The 17,181-nt window shown below is 42.5% G+C and overlaps 1 protein-coding gene across 1 annotated transcript in view; it reads right to left on the minus strand.

Moving 5' to 3' along the window:
- Nucleotides 1–17,181, minus strand: part of LMBRD1 (LMBR1 domain containing 1) — a 132,504-nt gene that overhangs the window by 94,965 nt on the left and 20,358 nt on the right. Inside the window, exon 3 of the mRNA XM_027550855.1 lies at nt 11,214–11,274. Coding sequence (XP_027406656.1) covers nt 11,214–11,274 — 61 coding nt within the window. The remainder of the gene's footprint in view (nt 1–11,213; nt 11,275–17,181) is intronic.

A 17,181-nucleotide genomic window follows, 5' to 3' on the forward strand; every position in this document is an offset into this window, starting at 1 on the left:
CCCATCACTTCATGGGAACTAGATGGGGAAACAGTGGAAACAGTGTCAGACTTTATTTTTTGGGGCTCCAAAATCACTGCAGATGGTGACTGCAGCCATGAAATTAAAAGATGCATACTCCTTGGAAGGATAGTTATGACCAACCTAGATAGCATATTCAAAAGCAGAGACATTCCTTTGCCAACAAAGGTCCATCTAGTCAAGGCTACAGTTTTTCCTGTGGTCATGTATGGATGTGAGAGTTGGACTGTGAAGAAGGCTGAGCACTGAAGAATTGAAGCTTTTGAACTGTGGTGTTGGAGAAGACTCTTGAGAGTCCCTTGGACTAAAAGGAGATCCAACCATTCCATCCTGAAGGAGATCAGCCCTGGGATTTCTTTGGAAAGAATGATGCTAAAGCTGAAATTCCAGTACTTTGGCCACCTCATGCAAAGAGTTGACTCATTGGAAAAGACTCTGATGCTGGGAGGGACTGGGGGCAGGAGGCGAAGGGAACGACAGAGGATGAGATGGCTGGATGGCATCACTGAGTCGATGGACGTGAGTCTGAGTGAACTCTGGGAGTTGGTGATGGACAGGAAGGCCTGGCGTGCTGCGATTCATGGGGTCGCAAAGAGTTGGACATGACTGAGCGACTGAACTGAACTGAACTGAACTGAATTTAAACAGTGTTTATTTCTAAGGGGTTGGGGAGGAGATGGCATTGGGTAAAGGCACATAGGGGACTGCAAAACGCTGGCTTCAAACCTCATACCTTATCTGCTTAGTAAATACTCTGCAAGTATAAAAGTATTACATGTTGAGTAAATACCACAGCTGTCAATATTTGCAAAACAGCTGTGGCGGGCAGCCTCTAAAGTGGCTAACATCTCTGATACTCATGCCCTGCTTCTGGGTGTGGGCTGGACTAGACTCACTGCTGATAACAGAGTATGACCAAAGAGGGGGACGAGTGACTAAAAATCTCTGGCTTCTTGCTCCCATGTTATGAGCTGCCCTATGGGAAGTGCATGCGGCAAAAGCTGACTTTGCTGAACACAGACAGCCCAGGCCTGAGGCCGCCTCTGCCCACACCCCGGGATACCACTGTCCCTGCTGACGGCTGCATCTGGACCCCTGACCCACAGGGACGTGAGATAACGTCTGTCTGCAGTGTTAAACTGAGAAGTTTGGGGGCAATTTGTTACACGACAAGAAATCATTTGCACCATTGCTGGTAACACAGCAAAGTGATTAAAACATTCCGATGCATGATCTGACAGTATAGAACTTTCCAAATAAAATCATTTATAGATTCTGACTTAGAATACATCATCTGACGTAGCCTGAAGAACAATCGTTTCTCTTAAGGACTATTTTGGTTGGTTCTTTCCTCTCTCTTTCAAATTAATTCCAAGGTTTATGCTGCAATGCTATTTTTATAACAAGAAACTGTTAAAACGTTAAATTACAGAGTCAGGGAAAAGGCTAAGCAATTTACAATGTAACGCACAATCGTGTAGAAACTAATGATAACTAGACTGTTGACGCCAAAGCTACTTAGAAACATTAGCTGAAATACCAGCACATAAAATACACATAAACGGTACATAAATGGACATAATGCAGATTAGCGTTACTAACTGACAATTCTTGGAAGCCATGTTGTGTGATACACAAAGAACCACATTCCAGTTTATAAACCTTGGTAATTCATAACTTTTCAGCCTCATTTTTCACATAAGATTCTAACTTTAGAAAATAGAAATCATAAAAATGCAAGTCCCCTCAAGTTTTAGGTCATAATAATAGCAGCTATCCTGGACTGACAGCCTGTCATATACCCAGCACTGTCCTATACTCTTCACTTATATCTGCTTATTAAATATTTCCCCAACAACTTTGAAATAAAACTGACATATCACAAAATGCACAAATTTTAAGTTCACAATCCAATGATTTTTAGTAAATGTATACACTTGAGTAACTAGCACCGTGATCCATTTTTAGAGCATTTCCATTATCTCAAACAAACTGCTTTGTGCCATTCGCAATTAACCCCACTCCAACTCCTAGTTTGAGGCAAGGACTGATCTGCTTTCTGTCTCCAGAGACTTGCCTTTTCTGGACATTTCATACCGAAGTAATTAAACAAGATGTAGTCTTTTGCATCTGGCTTCTTTTACTAAGCATGGGGCTAAGAGAGTTTTTTTCTGTGAAGAGCCAGATATTATCTCAGAAAGTGGCCACAGAAAACAGGAATGCCAGTTTGCTGACCCCTGACTTAGACTGCACAAACAGAACACATTTCACTTAAACACTCACTGGTTGCTGGACATGTGGATTCTTTCCAGTTCTGTGCTACTATGAAAAAAACTGCTGTGGAATTTGCATATATATCTTCGTGTGGACATTATATCCATTTCTCTTGAGCACAGTCCTTGAAGTGTAACTGCTGGATCACATAGTTTATAAACTAAAAAATTTAACATTTTCAGTTCAGTTCAATTCAGTTCTGTCTGACTATTTGCGACCTCATGGTCACAAAGCCTGCAGGACGCCAGGCCTCCCTGTCCATCACCAACTCCTGGAGCTTGCTCAAACTCATGTCCATCGAGTTGGGGATGCCATCCAACCATCTCATCCTCTGTCATCTGCTTCTCCTGCCTTCAATCTTTCCCAGCATCAGGGTCTTTTTCAATGAGTCAGCTCTTCTCATCTGGTGGCCAAAGTATTGGAGTTTCAGCTTCAACATCAGTCCTTCCAATGAATATTCAGGATTGGTTTCCTTTAGGATGGACTTGTTTGATCTCCCTGCAGTCCAAGGAACTCTCAAGAGTCTTCTCCAACACTGCAGTTCAAAAGCATCAATTCTTTAGCACTCAGCTTTCTTATGATCCAGCTCTCACATCCAAACGTGACCACTAGAAAAATCACAGTTTTCACTATATGGACCGTTGTCAGCAAAGTAATGTCTGCCTTTTAATATGCTGTCTAGGTTGGTCATAGCTTTTCTTCCAAGGAGCGTCTTTTAATTTCATGGCTGCAGTCACCATCTGCAATGATTTTGGAACCCAAGAAAATAAAGTCTGTGACTGTTTCCCCATCTATTTGCCTTGAAGTGATGGGACCTGATGCCATGATCTTACTTCTCTGAATGTTGAGTTTTAAGCCAGCTTTTTCACTCTCCTCTTTCACTTTCATCAAGAGGCTCCTTAGTTCCTCTTCATTTTCTGCCGTAAGGGTGGTGCCATCTGCATATCTGAGGTTATTGATATTTCTCCCTGCAATCTTGATTCCAGCTCAACTTTTTAGGAAAGTTGAAAACTGCTTTTCAACCCAACACACCATCTGACATTTCCAACAGCAGTGTTTGAACTTTCTAGTTTCTCTGGATCTGTCAATACTTGGATAGTATCTGGTTTTTATTACAGCCATTATGAACTGAATGTAGGTCTGCCCCAAAATGCACAGGTTGAAGCCCTAACCTCCAATGTGATGGTATCTGGAGGTGGGACCTTTGGCAAGCAATCAGAATTAGATCAAGTCCTGAGTAGGACTCCATGGCATGATCTGAGTGTTTAGGGTAAAAGGAAGAGAGGGCCGGTCTGTCTTACTCTTGTTCCCCTGGTCCCCACGTGAGGACACAGCAAGAAGGTAGCCCTCTGCAAGTCAAGAGAGGAACCAAATCTGTTGGCACCATGATCTTACGCTTCCCAGCCTCTACAACAGTGAGAAATACATGTTTAAGTCACCCAGTCTGCAGTATTTTGTTACAGAGCCTGAGTTGAGATAATCACTCTAGTGGGTGTGCAGCAGTATCTCACTGGAGATTTAATCTGTATTTCCATAATCATTAACAATGTTGAACATCCTTTTATGTGCTTACAAGCAATTTAGAAATCGTTATTAATGAAAGTATGCTCAAATACTTTGCTCATTTTTAACTGTTTGTCTAATTAGTGATTGGTAAAAATTGTTATTATATTCTGTATACAAGCCTTATACGACATACAGTTTGCAAATATTGTGTCTGTGACTTCATTTTTTTAAACGGTCTTTTGAAAAGTCACATTTTTAATTTTGATAAAGTAGAATTTATCAAGTTTTCTCTTACTTGCACCTCGTAAATTTTGATATGCAGTATTTTTATTCTCATTCAGTTCAAGCTGAGGAGGGAAGAAGTGGTTAGAAGGAAGGCAACAGACCTAGTCTAAAATATTATATACTAACCACTGTCCTTAGCAGTCTGCAAGCATAAACCAGTCCATCCTAAAGTAGATCAGTCCTGGGTGTTCACTGGAAGGACTGATGCTGAAGCTGAAACGCCAATACTCTGGCCACCTGATGCAAAGAGCTGACTCATTTGAAAAGACCCTGAGGCTGGAAAAGATTGAAGGCAGGAAGAAAAGGGGACAACAGAAGATGAGATGGCTGGATGGCATCACCAACTCAATGGACATGAGTCTGAGTAAACTCTGGGAGTTGGTGATGGACAGGGAGGCCTGGCGTGCTACAGTCCATGGGGTCTCAGAGTCAGACATGACTGAGCAACTGAATTGATTGAACTCAGTTGCTATTCACTGACCACCAGGAAATTTATCATATATTAACAGCTTGAGGATCAGGTGCTCTAGAAATGTTAATTTTGAGATGTGAACTTTTTGGTAGAAACTGTGAAGTGGACCACTGGACACAGATATGAAGTTCAAGAGAGGTCTGCAGGGCAGTGACACCTGCTCAGCACTCACACGTCTCATACTCCTAGCATGGTGCAAAGGCACCGCTCCAGCCCCATCACACATGCAGAGAAGTCAGAAAGAAGTGAAGGGACCTCAAGGTACCATGGCATGATTCACAGATTAGATAGCATGTTCAGAGTAACTGTATAAACTCCAGCTACAAGTGTTCAGCAACTAACCAACCGGGAGAGAGGTGAAATGTCCTAAAAACTCTCTTGTGTGGTGTGCTAAGTCACTTGAGTCATATCCAACTCTTTGCAATCCTGTGGACTGTAGCCTGCCAGGCTCCTCTGACCATGGGACTCTCCAGGCAAGAATACTGGAGTGGGTTGCCATGCCCTCCTGCAGGGGATCTTCCTGACCCAGGGATCGAACCCATGTCTCTTACGTCTGCTGCATTGGCAGGCAGGGTCTTTACCACTAGTGCCACGTGGGAAACTCTCTTAGGTGCTCCAGAATGCCTGCCACAAGAACAGTTTTGAAACAGGATGGAAGGGGGTAGGGTACAACCTTTAAAAGAATGGCATGGCCTGAGAATAAAACATAAAATGATTAGAACTAAACAGGTCAAGATGACAGATGAGTCCACTTCCACTACACCTTGAGTCTCAGTGTATGCTCACTGTAAGCCATCAGCAGACTAAGCGACACACCCACAGGCACCGTGACGGTTCTAAGGCTGACCATAGCACTAAAAAATTGGGTGGTGCCTCAGTCCTGGAAATCTCTGGCCCTTCCCCAAATAGTTAGACTACCCGTCCCACTACTCATTATCCTAGGAAGTTACCCACCCCTATAAAACACCATCCCATGCCCTGGGGCTGCCCTCACCGGCTGAGAGGGCACACACTGTCTGTGGAGTGTGTTTCTCTCAAAATAAATCCACTTCTTACCTGTCACTGTGGCTCTCACTGAGTTCTTTCCATGACGAGACACCAAGACCCTGAGTTTCGTTAGGCCCTGAGACCAGGAATATCATGATCTCAACTAGAAGATCATGGGTACAAGCCCCAGGCTGGGTCTTGGTTGGGTTCGAGCCTGGATGTGTGGGTTCAAGTTCAAATCTGAGGTGCACAGTTTCAGTTTGAAACCTTCTTGGTCAATCTTATTCGTCCCAGTTCTATAATTTAACTCACCTAAATACACATACACTTGGCAAACTCTATTTCCACTACAGAATTCCTTAACAGCAAAAAGTGAAAATTTATTATATAATCTATGTGGGGTTGTTTGAAAAAGAACATCCATAAAATGGAAAACAATGCAGTATACATACACCCACGCCCCACACATATATACACAAGAGCCTCCCAGCAGCACTGGGAATGGCCAAATGCTAAACAAGCCAGCTGATCACCAGTAGGAGCGTGGATAAAACTCGATACACGGTTACAGTGAAGCATTATACAGCAGTGGGAATCAACAAGGCACTGTTACCTGCAACAATATGGATGATTTTCAAATGTAATGCTGAGCACTAAAGAGGCCAAATAGGAAACGACACACAGGATATGATTCAGTTTTTATGTACACAAAAGAGAGAGCCCAAAAATCAGCGTCAAGAGGAGACAGCGTCACCAGAAGTGACAGGACAACCACAGACAAGCCAGCACAACAGCCCTGAACACCCCGGCTCTTGGTTTGGGCTTTCCCTGTGTCTAAACCACCCTGCACTCACAGCAAAATCAAAACACGCATAAAGACAAATGATTAAGTAAAAGGAAAATTCGCTTAAAAGAAGCTAAAGGGAAGTAGATGGTCAAAGAATTAAAACTAAAAATTTCAACAACAGTCAGAGAAGAGAGAAAAACATTTACAATAAATTATAATAAATAAAAAGAAAGAATTTAAAGATAAAAATTAATCTGATGCCAAACAGAACTCAGATAAAAGGCTAAACATATACAGAGGAGTTAATAAGAGGCTCAAATGTGAAACTAAAACAGAACCGAGAGCCAAAGACTCAGGCAAGAGAAGCTTTAAAAGAAAATATCAAAGAAATTTGAAGGCAAAGATGAATAAACAAAAATACTCAAAAGGAAAAGAAAAATGAGTCAATGTTTCTGGGGTGGGCACAACATCCTCTGACGAGACAGTCTTCTTCTGAGTACAGGGTCACCACGAGTACAGGTTAAAGGGGCAGAAGTAGGCAATTCACCAGCTTCCCGGGTGGCACTAGTGATAAATAACCTGCCTGACAATCAGGAGACATAAGAAACGCAGGATCTTCCCTGGGTCAGGAAGATCCCCTGGAGGAGGGCATGGAAACCCACTCCAGTATCCTTGCCTGGAGAATTCCATGGACAGGGGAGCCTGGCGGGCTACAGTCTACAGGGTTGCAAAGCGTCGGACATGACTCAAGTGACTAAGCATGCATGCATGCACACACACGCGTGCGTGCACACACACACATGCACACAAGCTATTCTACCCTCTCAGCCTTCTGTGAGCTCCAGGAAGCTATGTCTTTGTAGGCAGCTTCAGTTAACACAGCCTGGTAATAACCAATCAGCAGCTGAAGTATCTGCAGCAGGATTCACTTCCACAAAGTTTCCAGAAAAAAAACACCCAAAGTTCTATTAATACAACAGAAGTTTCTTTAAAAATGTGGTTTCAGGACCTCAAGATCAGCACAGATCAGCAGGGTATCTGCACATGAAATCATCTTCATGACAGTGTAAGATGCTATTTCCCTTTCCCCTAGCAGTTACTACATTCTTCACCCACTAGCACTCACCAGCGTGGGGCACTTGTAATCAGGAAAGTACCCTTAAGCAGAAATACTTCTGAGATGTCCACCCATGAGTGCTCATCTGTTCCAAGTTCTGTTTAAGCAAGTACACTTTCAGCATTCTTGTGAGAACCACTAGTGCTATTTCAGCTGTGAGCTACACAAATAGCTCACAAATAGTATAATTTTCGCTTGAAAGAACAAAGGACAGAAAAGCAATAGTAATCCAGATTGGAGTACTAGGCGACTCTCTCAGAAATGAACAAAGTGAACCTGTACTTCAAAGAAAGTAAGTGACAGTATTTGTTACTAGTGATAAAACTTGAGGTCTCAAGAGAGAATCAGAAATTTTGGGGAAACTTGAATCCAGCACCTCCAGTCTTCCATCCTTCCCATACATAAGTGCTTCTCTGATAAGAAGAGTGGTGATGTTAACAGAATGCCAACGTAAATCAGAGTCTCTCTGGATGTAATCTAGTATTCCGTATTATTTAAAAGGCCTCTAGGTGATGTTTGAAGCTGCCCCAGAGGTTCCATGCTAAGCATTCCCATAGGTAACAAACATCCCCAGAAGAATTTATTAAAAGACAGCTCACTTAACAGTAAGCAGCTCCAGCTTAGGAAACATTATAATAATACTATAATAATGCCCATTCTGGACTAATCATTCACTAACAAGGTGATCTGTAACATCCTGAGGTATCAATTTCTTCACCAGTAAAATGTAGAAAATACCTCCACAAAATGACATTCCTGAAGATCAACGAAAACGTTGAATGTGAAAGCCTTGCACAATACCTGGCAAGGTCAGGCAACGAGAATGTGTTGGTATGCTAGGAGAGATTAGATGAAATACAGAATCTCACAGCAGGGAACGGATAAAATAGCGCTTTGGATTCTCTGGAGTCTGTGTGGCACTCAGGGTGCAGGAGGAGAGAAGTAATGGGCAGTTAGGTACTATCGAGCATTTATAGGAAACAGCTGGGCTTGAGGACAGTTACCATCTCAGAAGCTATGATTCTTAGTTATAGGTCATCATCCGAGTCAAAGACCTACCAATCATAGCTAAAATGAATTAAGTAACATAATGACAACAACCATTAATATTATTAAATTAAATCCTCTTGCTTCGATTCCACAGTCATCAGGAAATCTTTTTTCTTTCATAATTTGGCTTCTCATGCAAAATTCTTTCCTAGATCAATGACTCTCCTATCCCAAAGTAGTCTCTCACTACAATCCAAATTATACAGAGAATCAAACCCTAAATCCCTAAGTCATCTTGTTTATAAAGATTAATTTTTCCCCATGCATTTAAAACAGCACTAGAGACACATTATCCTTAGGAGGATTAAGAAAAATTATCACAAATCATTTTCTGCAGACTTAATTCTCTCTATAAAACAAACTGGAAAGATTGCCGAATTAACACTCCAGTGTAGAAGTCTTTGTACCCTTGACTATGATGGATCAACACAGTAGCCTCTAGGTTCAATGATAAGATAGGGTTCATAAACCTGGACTACACCTAGATAAAATCGGGCTGATCTTGTCACATTTTGCAGCACAAATGCACTTTAGTGTTACAAAGAGACAGGCCCCACCCACAGAACTGTTTTGATGAGGGGATTTATATCCTGTCAAACTAGAATCAAGATTGCCAGGAGAAATCTCACAACCTCTGATATTCAGATGACTGGCAACCCACTCCAGTATTCTTGCCTAGAGAATCCCAGGGATAGAGGAGTCCGGTGGGCTGCCGTCTATGAGGTCGCACAGAGTTGGACACGACTGAAGCGACTTACCAGCAGCAGCACCCTTATGACAGAAAGCAAAGAGGAACTAAAAATAAAAAGCCTCTTGATGAAGGTGAAAGAGGAGAGTGAAAAAAGCTGGCTTAAAACTCAATATTCAGAAAACTAGGATCATGTCATCCAGTCCCATTACTTCCTGGCAAACAGATGGGGAAACAATGGAAACAGTGGCTGACTTTATTTTCTTGGGCTCCAAAATCACTGCAGATGGTGACTGCAGCCATGAAATTAAAAGATGCTTGCTCCTTGAAAGAAAAGCCATGACAAATATAGACTATGTATTAAAAAACAGAGATATTACTTTGCTGACAAAGGTCCATATAGTCAAAGTTTTTCCAGTAGTCATGTACGGACATGAGAGTTGGACCATAAAGAAGACTGAAAGCCGAAAAATCGATGCTTTAGAATTGCGGTGCTATAGAAGACTCTTGAGAGTCCCTTGGACTTAAAGGAGATCAAACCAGTCCATCCTAAAGGAAATCAACCCTGAATATTCACTAGAAGGACTGATGCTGGAGCTGAAACTCCAATAATACTTTGGGCACCTGATGAGAAGAACTGACTCACTGAAAAAGACCCTGATGCTGGGAAAGATTGAAGGCAGGAGGAGAAGGGGACGACAGAGGATGACATGGTTAGATGGCATCACCAACTCAATGGACATGAGTTTGAATAACTCTGGGAGATGGTGAAGGACAGGGAAACCTGGCATGCTGCAGTCCATGGGGTTGCAAAGAGTCAGACACAACTGAATGACTGAACATGCACGCAGTAAATTTGTAAGGAAAAGCAATAGTCTGCTTAATATACCAGCATTTCAAAAGTGTTCACTTACTAGGTCAAATATGAATTTTATGATACACATTTAATGTATTCATAAGAAATAATGAATTCTTTATTAAAACACCACAAAAATATTTCTAAAATCTATACCAAAGAAATAGAATTTCATAGGTCCTGCAGATTTTAGATAGGTAAAGGACAAAGTTAGAGCCAAGGCAGCTAAATTAAGATCCAATGACATCCTTGAAAAACTCATCCTATCAACAGAAACTTCTACAGATGTTTTTTCAGTATTCTATAAAAATTTTTTTCAACCTCTTGACTCACTGCTGACTGAAAAAAAAAGATATCCCTTTTCTAATTCAGCACTTAAACATTTTTAAAAAGCACATTTATATGTTTTCAGCACATTTATATGTTTTCAAAGAAAAAACCTGGGAAACATTTAAGTGGTTATTACAAATAGGTTCCCTAATCCAACACTACGGAAGGAAGAGAGGAAGCAAAGGAGGAAGGGCCCAGGTCACCATGCTGTGCTGTGCTTCACTCAGTCGCATGGGACTCTTTGAGACCCCATGGACTGCAGCCCGCCAGGCTCCTCTGTCCATGGGGATCCTCCAGTCAAGAATACTGGAGTGGGTAGCCGAAATCCCTTCTCCAGGGGATCTTCCTGACCAAGAAATCGGACTGGGGTCCCCTTCATCGAAGGTGGATTCTTAACCAGCTGAGCTACTAGGGAAGCCCCCAAGCCCCCATGACTCCCAGATTAATAGGCTCTGTAGAGTATAGAAAAGGTGATGTTGCAAACTCCCAGACAGTATATTCTACTACTGCAATACGTAGAAGAAATTTCTGGAACACAGATACTCAAAATCCACACTTCAAGTGGGAAAGTGGTAAGGAAGGTGAGCAAACAATGGTATCAGAGGCAGAGAGCTGAGACTTAACATGACTAAACGTCTACAGAGAAGGGCAGCAGGTGAATCTTAATGAAGCAAAGTATCTTACAGAAGCTTCAAGATGACAAGGTGAATTCTATACTACTTATTTCTGGTGCTGAAACACTCATCTCAAGTGCAATCTCAAAATTTAAAGTTTATATGTAGCTTTATTCTACACTTTAGTGACCAGCCCAGACAGGAAATGAAATGGAAATTTACTCACTATAGTAACCATACAGTACAGTGTCCTCGATCTGTCTGCTGACATTCCCGTTGGCCCAGTCCTAGGACAAAAAGGAAACAACAGAAACATTAATGAAACATCTAATTGCTTAACAGTTATACTTAAGTCTTAATATGATCGAGTATCACTTTAAAATGTATTATTGACACCGACAGGTATGGTCTGTGCCTTCAAGAAGTCAGCGACAGATGAGTAAAAAGACAACTGCATTAGCAGGTAAATGTGAGCAAGCGTGAGCAGGTGGTTCTGAGGAAGTTCATGGGATGGAAGTCGACTGACTGTCAGAGGTGGCTTCCCAGGGCAACTAAACAGGGTCTGAAAAACACAACGGGAAGGAGGGAAGACGGTGAAGGCACATACATGGAGAGTCTGAAAAGCCTGCAAAGAAGCAAAATACAGACTCACTAGAGCTTCTGGAAAGGGAAGGGAAAACAGGTGAGCGAGGGAGAGGAGGGGCAGGTGTGAGGGCTTCTGAGTCACTTTAAGTATGCTAGCCTCTGTCGGAGGGCAAGGGGAAGCAGAGGCACACTGCTATACAAGAGTGACAGGTGCGAAGTGTAACTTAGAAACAAGATATTCAGCATAACATACATTTTTAAAAATACCTAAAAGAAGAGTAAACTAAACTCCTTTGCATTCAACCCAATTATTTTTTAATTAGTAATTTTAGAAAATTAATTCAAATTAATCTCAAATTTTTTAAAAACTACATTAATTAATTAGAACTGAGATAAATAGCAAGTCTTTTTGAATATCCTAATTTTATGCATATAAAAAATTAAACCTGGAGAGTCTATGTGACTTGCTATTAAGTAACAAGGTTCATTTTAGTATTCAGGTCAATTCTGTTCCATCAATACTTTAAGAATCCCACTTACAAGTCTTTTAAGGCAGAGTGGTAACATTCAATTATCCTAAAATAATTTAGGTTTTTCTTTTTTTTCCCTTTTTCACTTATAAACACCTACAACAAGGATCTATGAATTTCTAATTGAAAAATGGCTAAAAGAACGAAAGTGTGGAAAACTCAAATTTAGCACTACAGACACAAACCTTGGCATACAGTGCACAATAAAAATACTACTTCTCCAATAGCAATGAAGACTGTGAAAAACTTAAGAATAGGCTAAACTTTAAAATTATGTTACCTGAATAAAGAAACAAGTAACTACAGAATATGAAAAAGATCCAAATGAAAAGTCAGTGTTTCCACATGAAAAGGCTGTAAATACCAAATCCATGAAACCGTACACTGCCAATCAAAACCCCAACAGCAGGGACAGTGCTCTGACGTGGCGGTTCTAAAAGTCATCTGAAAACATACAGTCAAAGAGCTAAGAAAATTTTTGTAAAAGACCAACAAGGAGGAATTTAGCCAATTACTAAACCTTATTAATAAACCATGAAAATCTATTATTAATATCATAGTGACCTTCCATTTACCTAAATGGCAAGATTTAAAACATTAAAAATATCCAGCAATGGCAAACGTGGAGGAAAAGCCATCTACACACAGTAATTAGTAAGAAACAGTCCATGATATAGATCATTTTTGCTGGAATCTGTCCTAAAAAGATTCACACAAATCAGGACAGATATGATGCACAGGGATGTTTTGAAACAAGTAGTCCTGCCCACTTAACAACCTCAAGACCTCCGGAGGGATGCCTGGCAGCTTGCAAACCCAGGCCCCGCACTGCCCACCACCCCACCCCCCCACCCACAGCAGGTGGGCTGTCCTCCCCTCAGTCACTCAGGGGACCAAGGGGCCCAGGGGCACGGGGTGCCCAGCCCCTGCGGTGTCCCGGGCCCGCAGACATCGGGTATTCCAGCTCGTGTTGGGGGGACCCACATCCACGGTGTTGATCTACCTGAGGCTAATCTTCCGCCTGCCCCGCAGGCAGAGGTGCCTCTGCTGAAGCACCCACACTATGGGAAAGCTCACCACTTCACAGAATGGGAAGCACATAAGAGCGTGTGGACCTGTTGACCCTTAGTCCCATAAATTACAGCCTCCACCAATCAATGGTGATTGATCTTTCTTCACCCAACAATATTCAGGGTGGTCCAATGGTTAAGAATCTGCTTTGCCATGCAGGGGACAAGGGTTCAATCCCTGATCAGGGAACTAAGATCCGACATGCCTCCACGCAAGTTAGGCCATGCGCCACAACTAGAAAGTCTGTGCACCCCAACAAAAAGATCAATAAACAATAGGATAATGTTGTTTAAAATGCTAAAACACAATAAGAAACCACAAAAAATGAGAGAATCTAATCACCTGGGGAGAAACAATAAAATGTATTATTGTACCTTTATAATGTGGAATACCATATGGACATTAAAATCTCTAAAATGTATATAAACTGGTATATATGGATATCCATGAACTATTTCTGAATGGGGCTAAACAGAACAAGTTGCAATCAATAAGACTCACAATCTTCGACTAAAAAATGTAATCAAAGAAACACCAAATATATACTACAGAAAAATAAAAATAAACTTAAGCAGTGCTCACTGCACAAGACTGGAAAAAGCACTGTGGTAAATTCTAACCAATGACGAGAAATTTTTTCTTCAGGTATCCAAATGAATGAACACAACCAAAACTTCAGCTCCCAAAAGCTGTGTTTCTTAAGTGATTATTTATATATCAAAACAAATTTTTAAAGATTTTTGAAGCTTGACGATTTTTTGAAACAGAGGATAATTACAGCTATTCCTCTGCAAGATTCCAACCAAGTTAAACTTAAAAACTGAAGAAGACAATAACCTCAGAAGAAGACATAAGTAGAAAGACTGGAGGTAATTTAAAATCAATGGGCTTCCCTGGTAAAGAATCTGCCTGCTAATGCAGGAGATGCAGGCTGGATCCTTGGGTTGGGAAGATCCCCTGAAGAAGGAAATGGCAACCACTCCAGTATTCTTACCTGGGAAATCCCATGGATGGAGGGGCCTGGTGGGCTACAGTCCATGGGGTGGTAAGAGTCAGACACAACCTAGCACTAAACAACGATTTAAACTCAAAGGTTCACTGACATTTAGTGTCTTTTACCCTCAAGGGTTCTTTCCTTTAACCAAATCTTGCAGCAGTTAGAGAATATTACTGTTACTATTTTAAAGCAAAAATATGTGTAAAATATACAACATCACTCAAGTATGTATATTTGGCTTTTATATACAATCTTGCCTCCAAGGTATCCGATTCACTGTCAAAAGAGCTCCATTTATGAAACTTCTACATTTTGAAAATTGCTTAGTTATGCCCTTGATACATTTTACAAACTTCTGCCTCCCAAAGTAGAGACCAAAAAAAAAAAACTTCAGAAGACCCAAAGGAATGTGAGAGAAAACAAGAACTAATACTAAGTAGAGAATATACAAGAACATTTTAGAGAAAAAAGGAAAAAGCGATACAGTCCATGAAGCGGAAAGGTATTGATTTGTATACATAAAGCTCCTTTTCCATCCTTCCAGGAGACCTTTTAAAATGCTCAGTCCAACCCAAAGCTACACTTAAGTACCCTTAACTTTACCAGATAACCTCCCTTTAGACCTGTGGCTCTCACTCATGGATGACTCCCCAAGAGGACATCTGGCAGTGTCTTGGAGACAGTGGGGCTGGGGAGGGGGCTGGGGAAGGGACAGCATGCTACTGGCATCTGAAGGTGGAGGTTAGGCTCTGCTAAATGGCTGCAACACACAGGACCGCCCCTTACAGGAACGAAGCACTCGGCACAGAAGCCGATGCTTAAGAAACCCAGACTTGAAGTTCTCTAAAATAATCTGAGGACCAAAAACAAGAGCTACTCAGTTCAGTCCCAAATGGAGACCCCGTTCCACCTGTACTCAGATGCTAGTGCTTCCTTCTGCTGAGTGCCCATGCTATTTACAGCCAAGCCTTTCACGCAGAAGCCCGCAACCCTCTGCTTCTGCAAGGACACAACACCGGGCCTGCAACGATACTCTCCCCTGACAAACATCTCTCCCACTCTACTGAATCCTACAGTGTATGCACTCCAGTAGTTTCCATCAAATACCACAGTCACCACAAATAAAAACACCCCTCCCTCAACCCACCTCCTACTCCCCTGGAGGACGGAGCTTCCTGAAAAGCTGCCAGCATCCCGTCACTACTCCCCCACCTTCCTGCCCACACTTAGCTCACTCCCACCTGACCACCCACTGCTCTGCAGAGATTACTCTTCACCAAAAGCGAGGGGTCACTCCCCTGCCACTCTCCCTCCACTTCTCAGCATTGCTCTTGAAGCACATCTGCTGAGAAGCGCCCCTCTTCCATTTTCCTTCCCCCTACCAGGCTGCAGCCCCGCCCCGTGAGTGGCCTCCACATAATAATACAGCTCTGCCATCCCTGGCCCGGCCCTGGTGTCAAGCCTTCTCTGACCACTCGCTCTCCCCAGCTACGGGTCTGTCCACAGCTCTAAATACCATCCACAGGCTGATGACTTCCAGACACCACGAAGGTTTCCCTGGAGCTTAACTCGCCACTTGACTGCACCACCTAAATATATATGACAGGCACTTGGAAGGTAACCTGTCCAGAATGCAGCTCTTTTTCTAACATCCCCTCAGCAGAGACATTACTTTGCCAACGAAGGTCTGTCTAGGCAAGGCTATGGTTTTTCCAGTAGTCGTGTATGGATGTGAGAGTTGGACCATAAAGAAAGCTGGGCACCAAAGAATTGATGCTTTTGAACTGTGGTGTTGGAGAAGACTCTTGAGAATCGCTTGGACAGCAAGGAGATCCAACCAGTCCATCCCAAAGGAAATCAGTCCTGACTATTCATTGGAAGGACTGATGCTGAAGCTGAAACTCCAATACTTTGGCCACCTGATGCAAAGAACTGACTCATTAGAAAAGACCCTGATGCTGGGAAAGATTGAAGGCAGGAGGAGTAGGGGACGGCAGAGGATGAGATGGTTGGATGGCATCACTGACTCGATGGACAAGAGTTTGAGCAAGCTCCAGGATTTGTTGATGGACAGGAAGGCCTGGTATATTGCTGTCCTTGGTATTGCAAGGAGTTGGACACGACCGAGCAACTGAACTGAACTCACTTGCCCACGTGCACACACAGGACTTATTATTCCCCAGGCATCCCTATTGCTCTAAAGTGTCCTAGGCATCACTGCTTCAGTTTTCTTTTTCCTTCAACCCCATATCTAATCCATCAGCAAGGCCACGCAGTCTACCTCCAAAATACATGCCAACTTTAATCACTTTTCTTCACCAACACCACTCTAATCCCAAGTCAACTTTATTTTTTAAAACCTTAACTTCCCACTGCACTGAGAAGAAAATCTAAACCCATAGACATGACCTAAAGGGAAAAACACTGGGTCCCCACCTTCCTCTTGACCTCAGCTGGTACCACAGCACAACCCGACGCCACCCTGCAGTCCAGCAGACCAGATGCACGTCTCCCCGAGGGCCGCTGTCCTGCTGCGCCGTCTCTGTGAAGGCTGCTTCACTCGGGTCTCACCTTAAGGACCCTCTGCAGCAGTCTGGCCTTCCCCCTCCCACCTCAACACCCACTGCTGAGCGGACGCTCACATTGGTCTGCTCTGCGTCCTCACAGAACTGAGCACTAGGAAGCGAGCTGGTCTGGCCTCAGAGAACGTAGGCGGCCTGAGAGCGGTGGACTCACTGGTTTTCAGCATCTGTCTCTAGCACCTACAACTGTCAGGTCTGTATTACATACTTAGCAAATACTAAGTGCATGAATATATTTAAGGTGTAGTAAGAACACAAAGTTCTAAGGTCCAATTATCTGCATCTGAGAGGAGGAATGAGGCAATAGGAGAGCGTTCAACCCAAACACCTGATAATCTCAGGCCATAAAGAGATTAATCACTGATGGACGGAAGGAAGAAATGAATATTTTAGGTACCAAAACAAATATTTTTATATTAACTAATTTTA

This window comes from Bos indicus x Bos taurus, chromosome 9 (genome assembly GCF_003369695.1).
Source record: "Bos indicus x Bos taurus breed Angus x Brahman F1 hybrid chromosome 9, Bos_hybrid_MaternalHap_v2.0, whole genome shotgun sequence".
Classification (NCBI taxonomy): domain Eukaryota; kingdom Metazoa; phylum Chordata; class Mammalia; order Artiodactyla; family Bovidae; genus Bos; species Bos indicus x Bos taurus.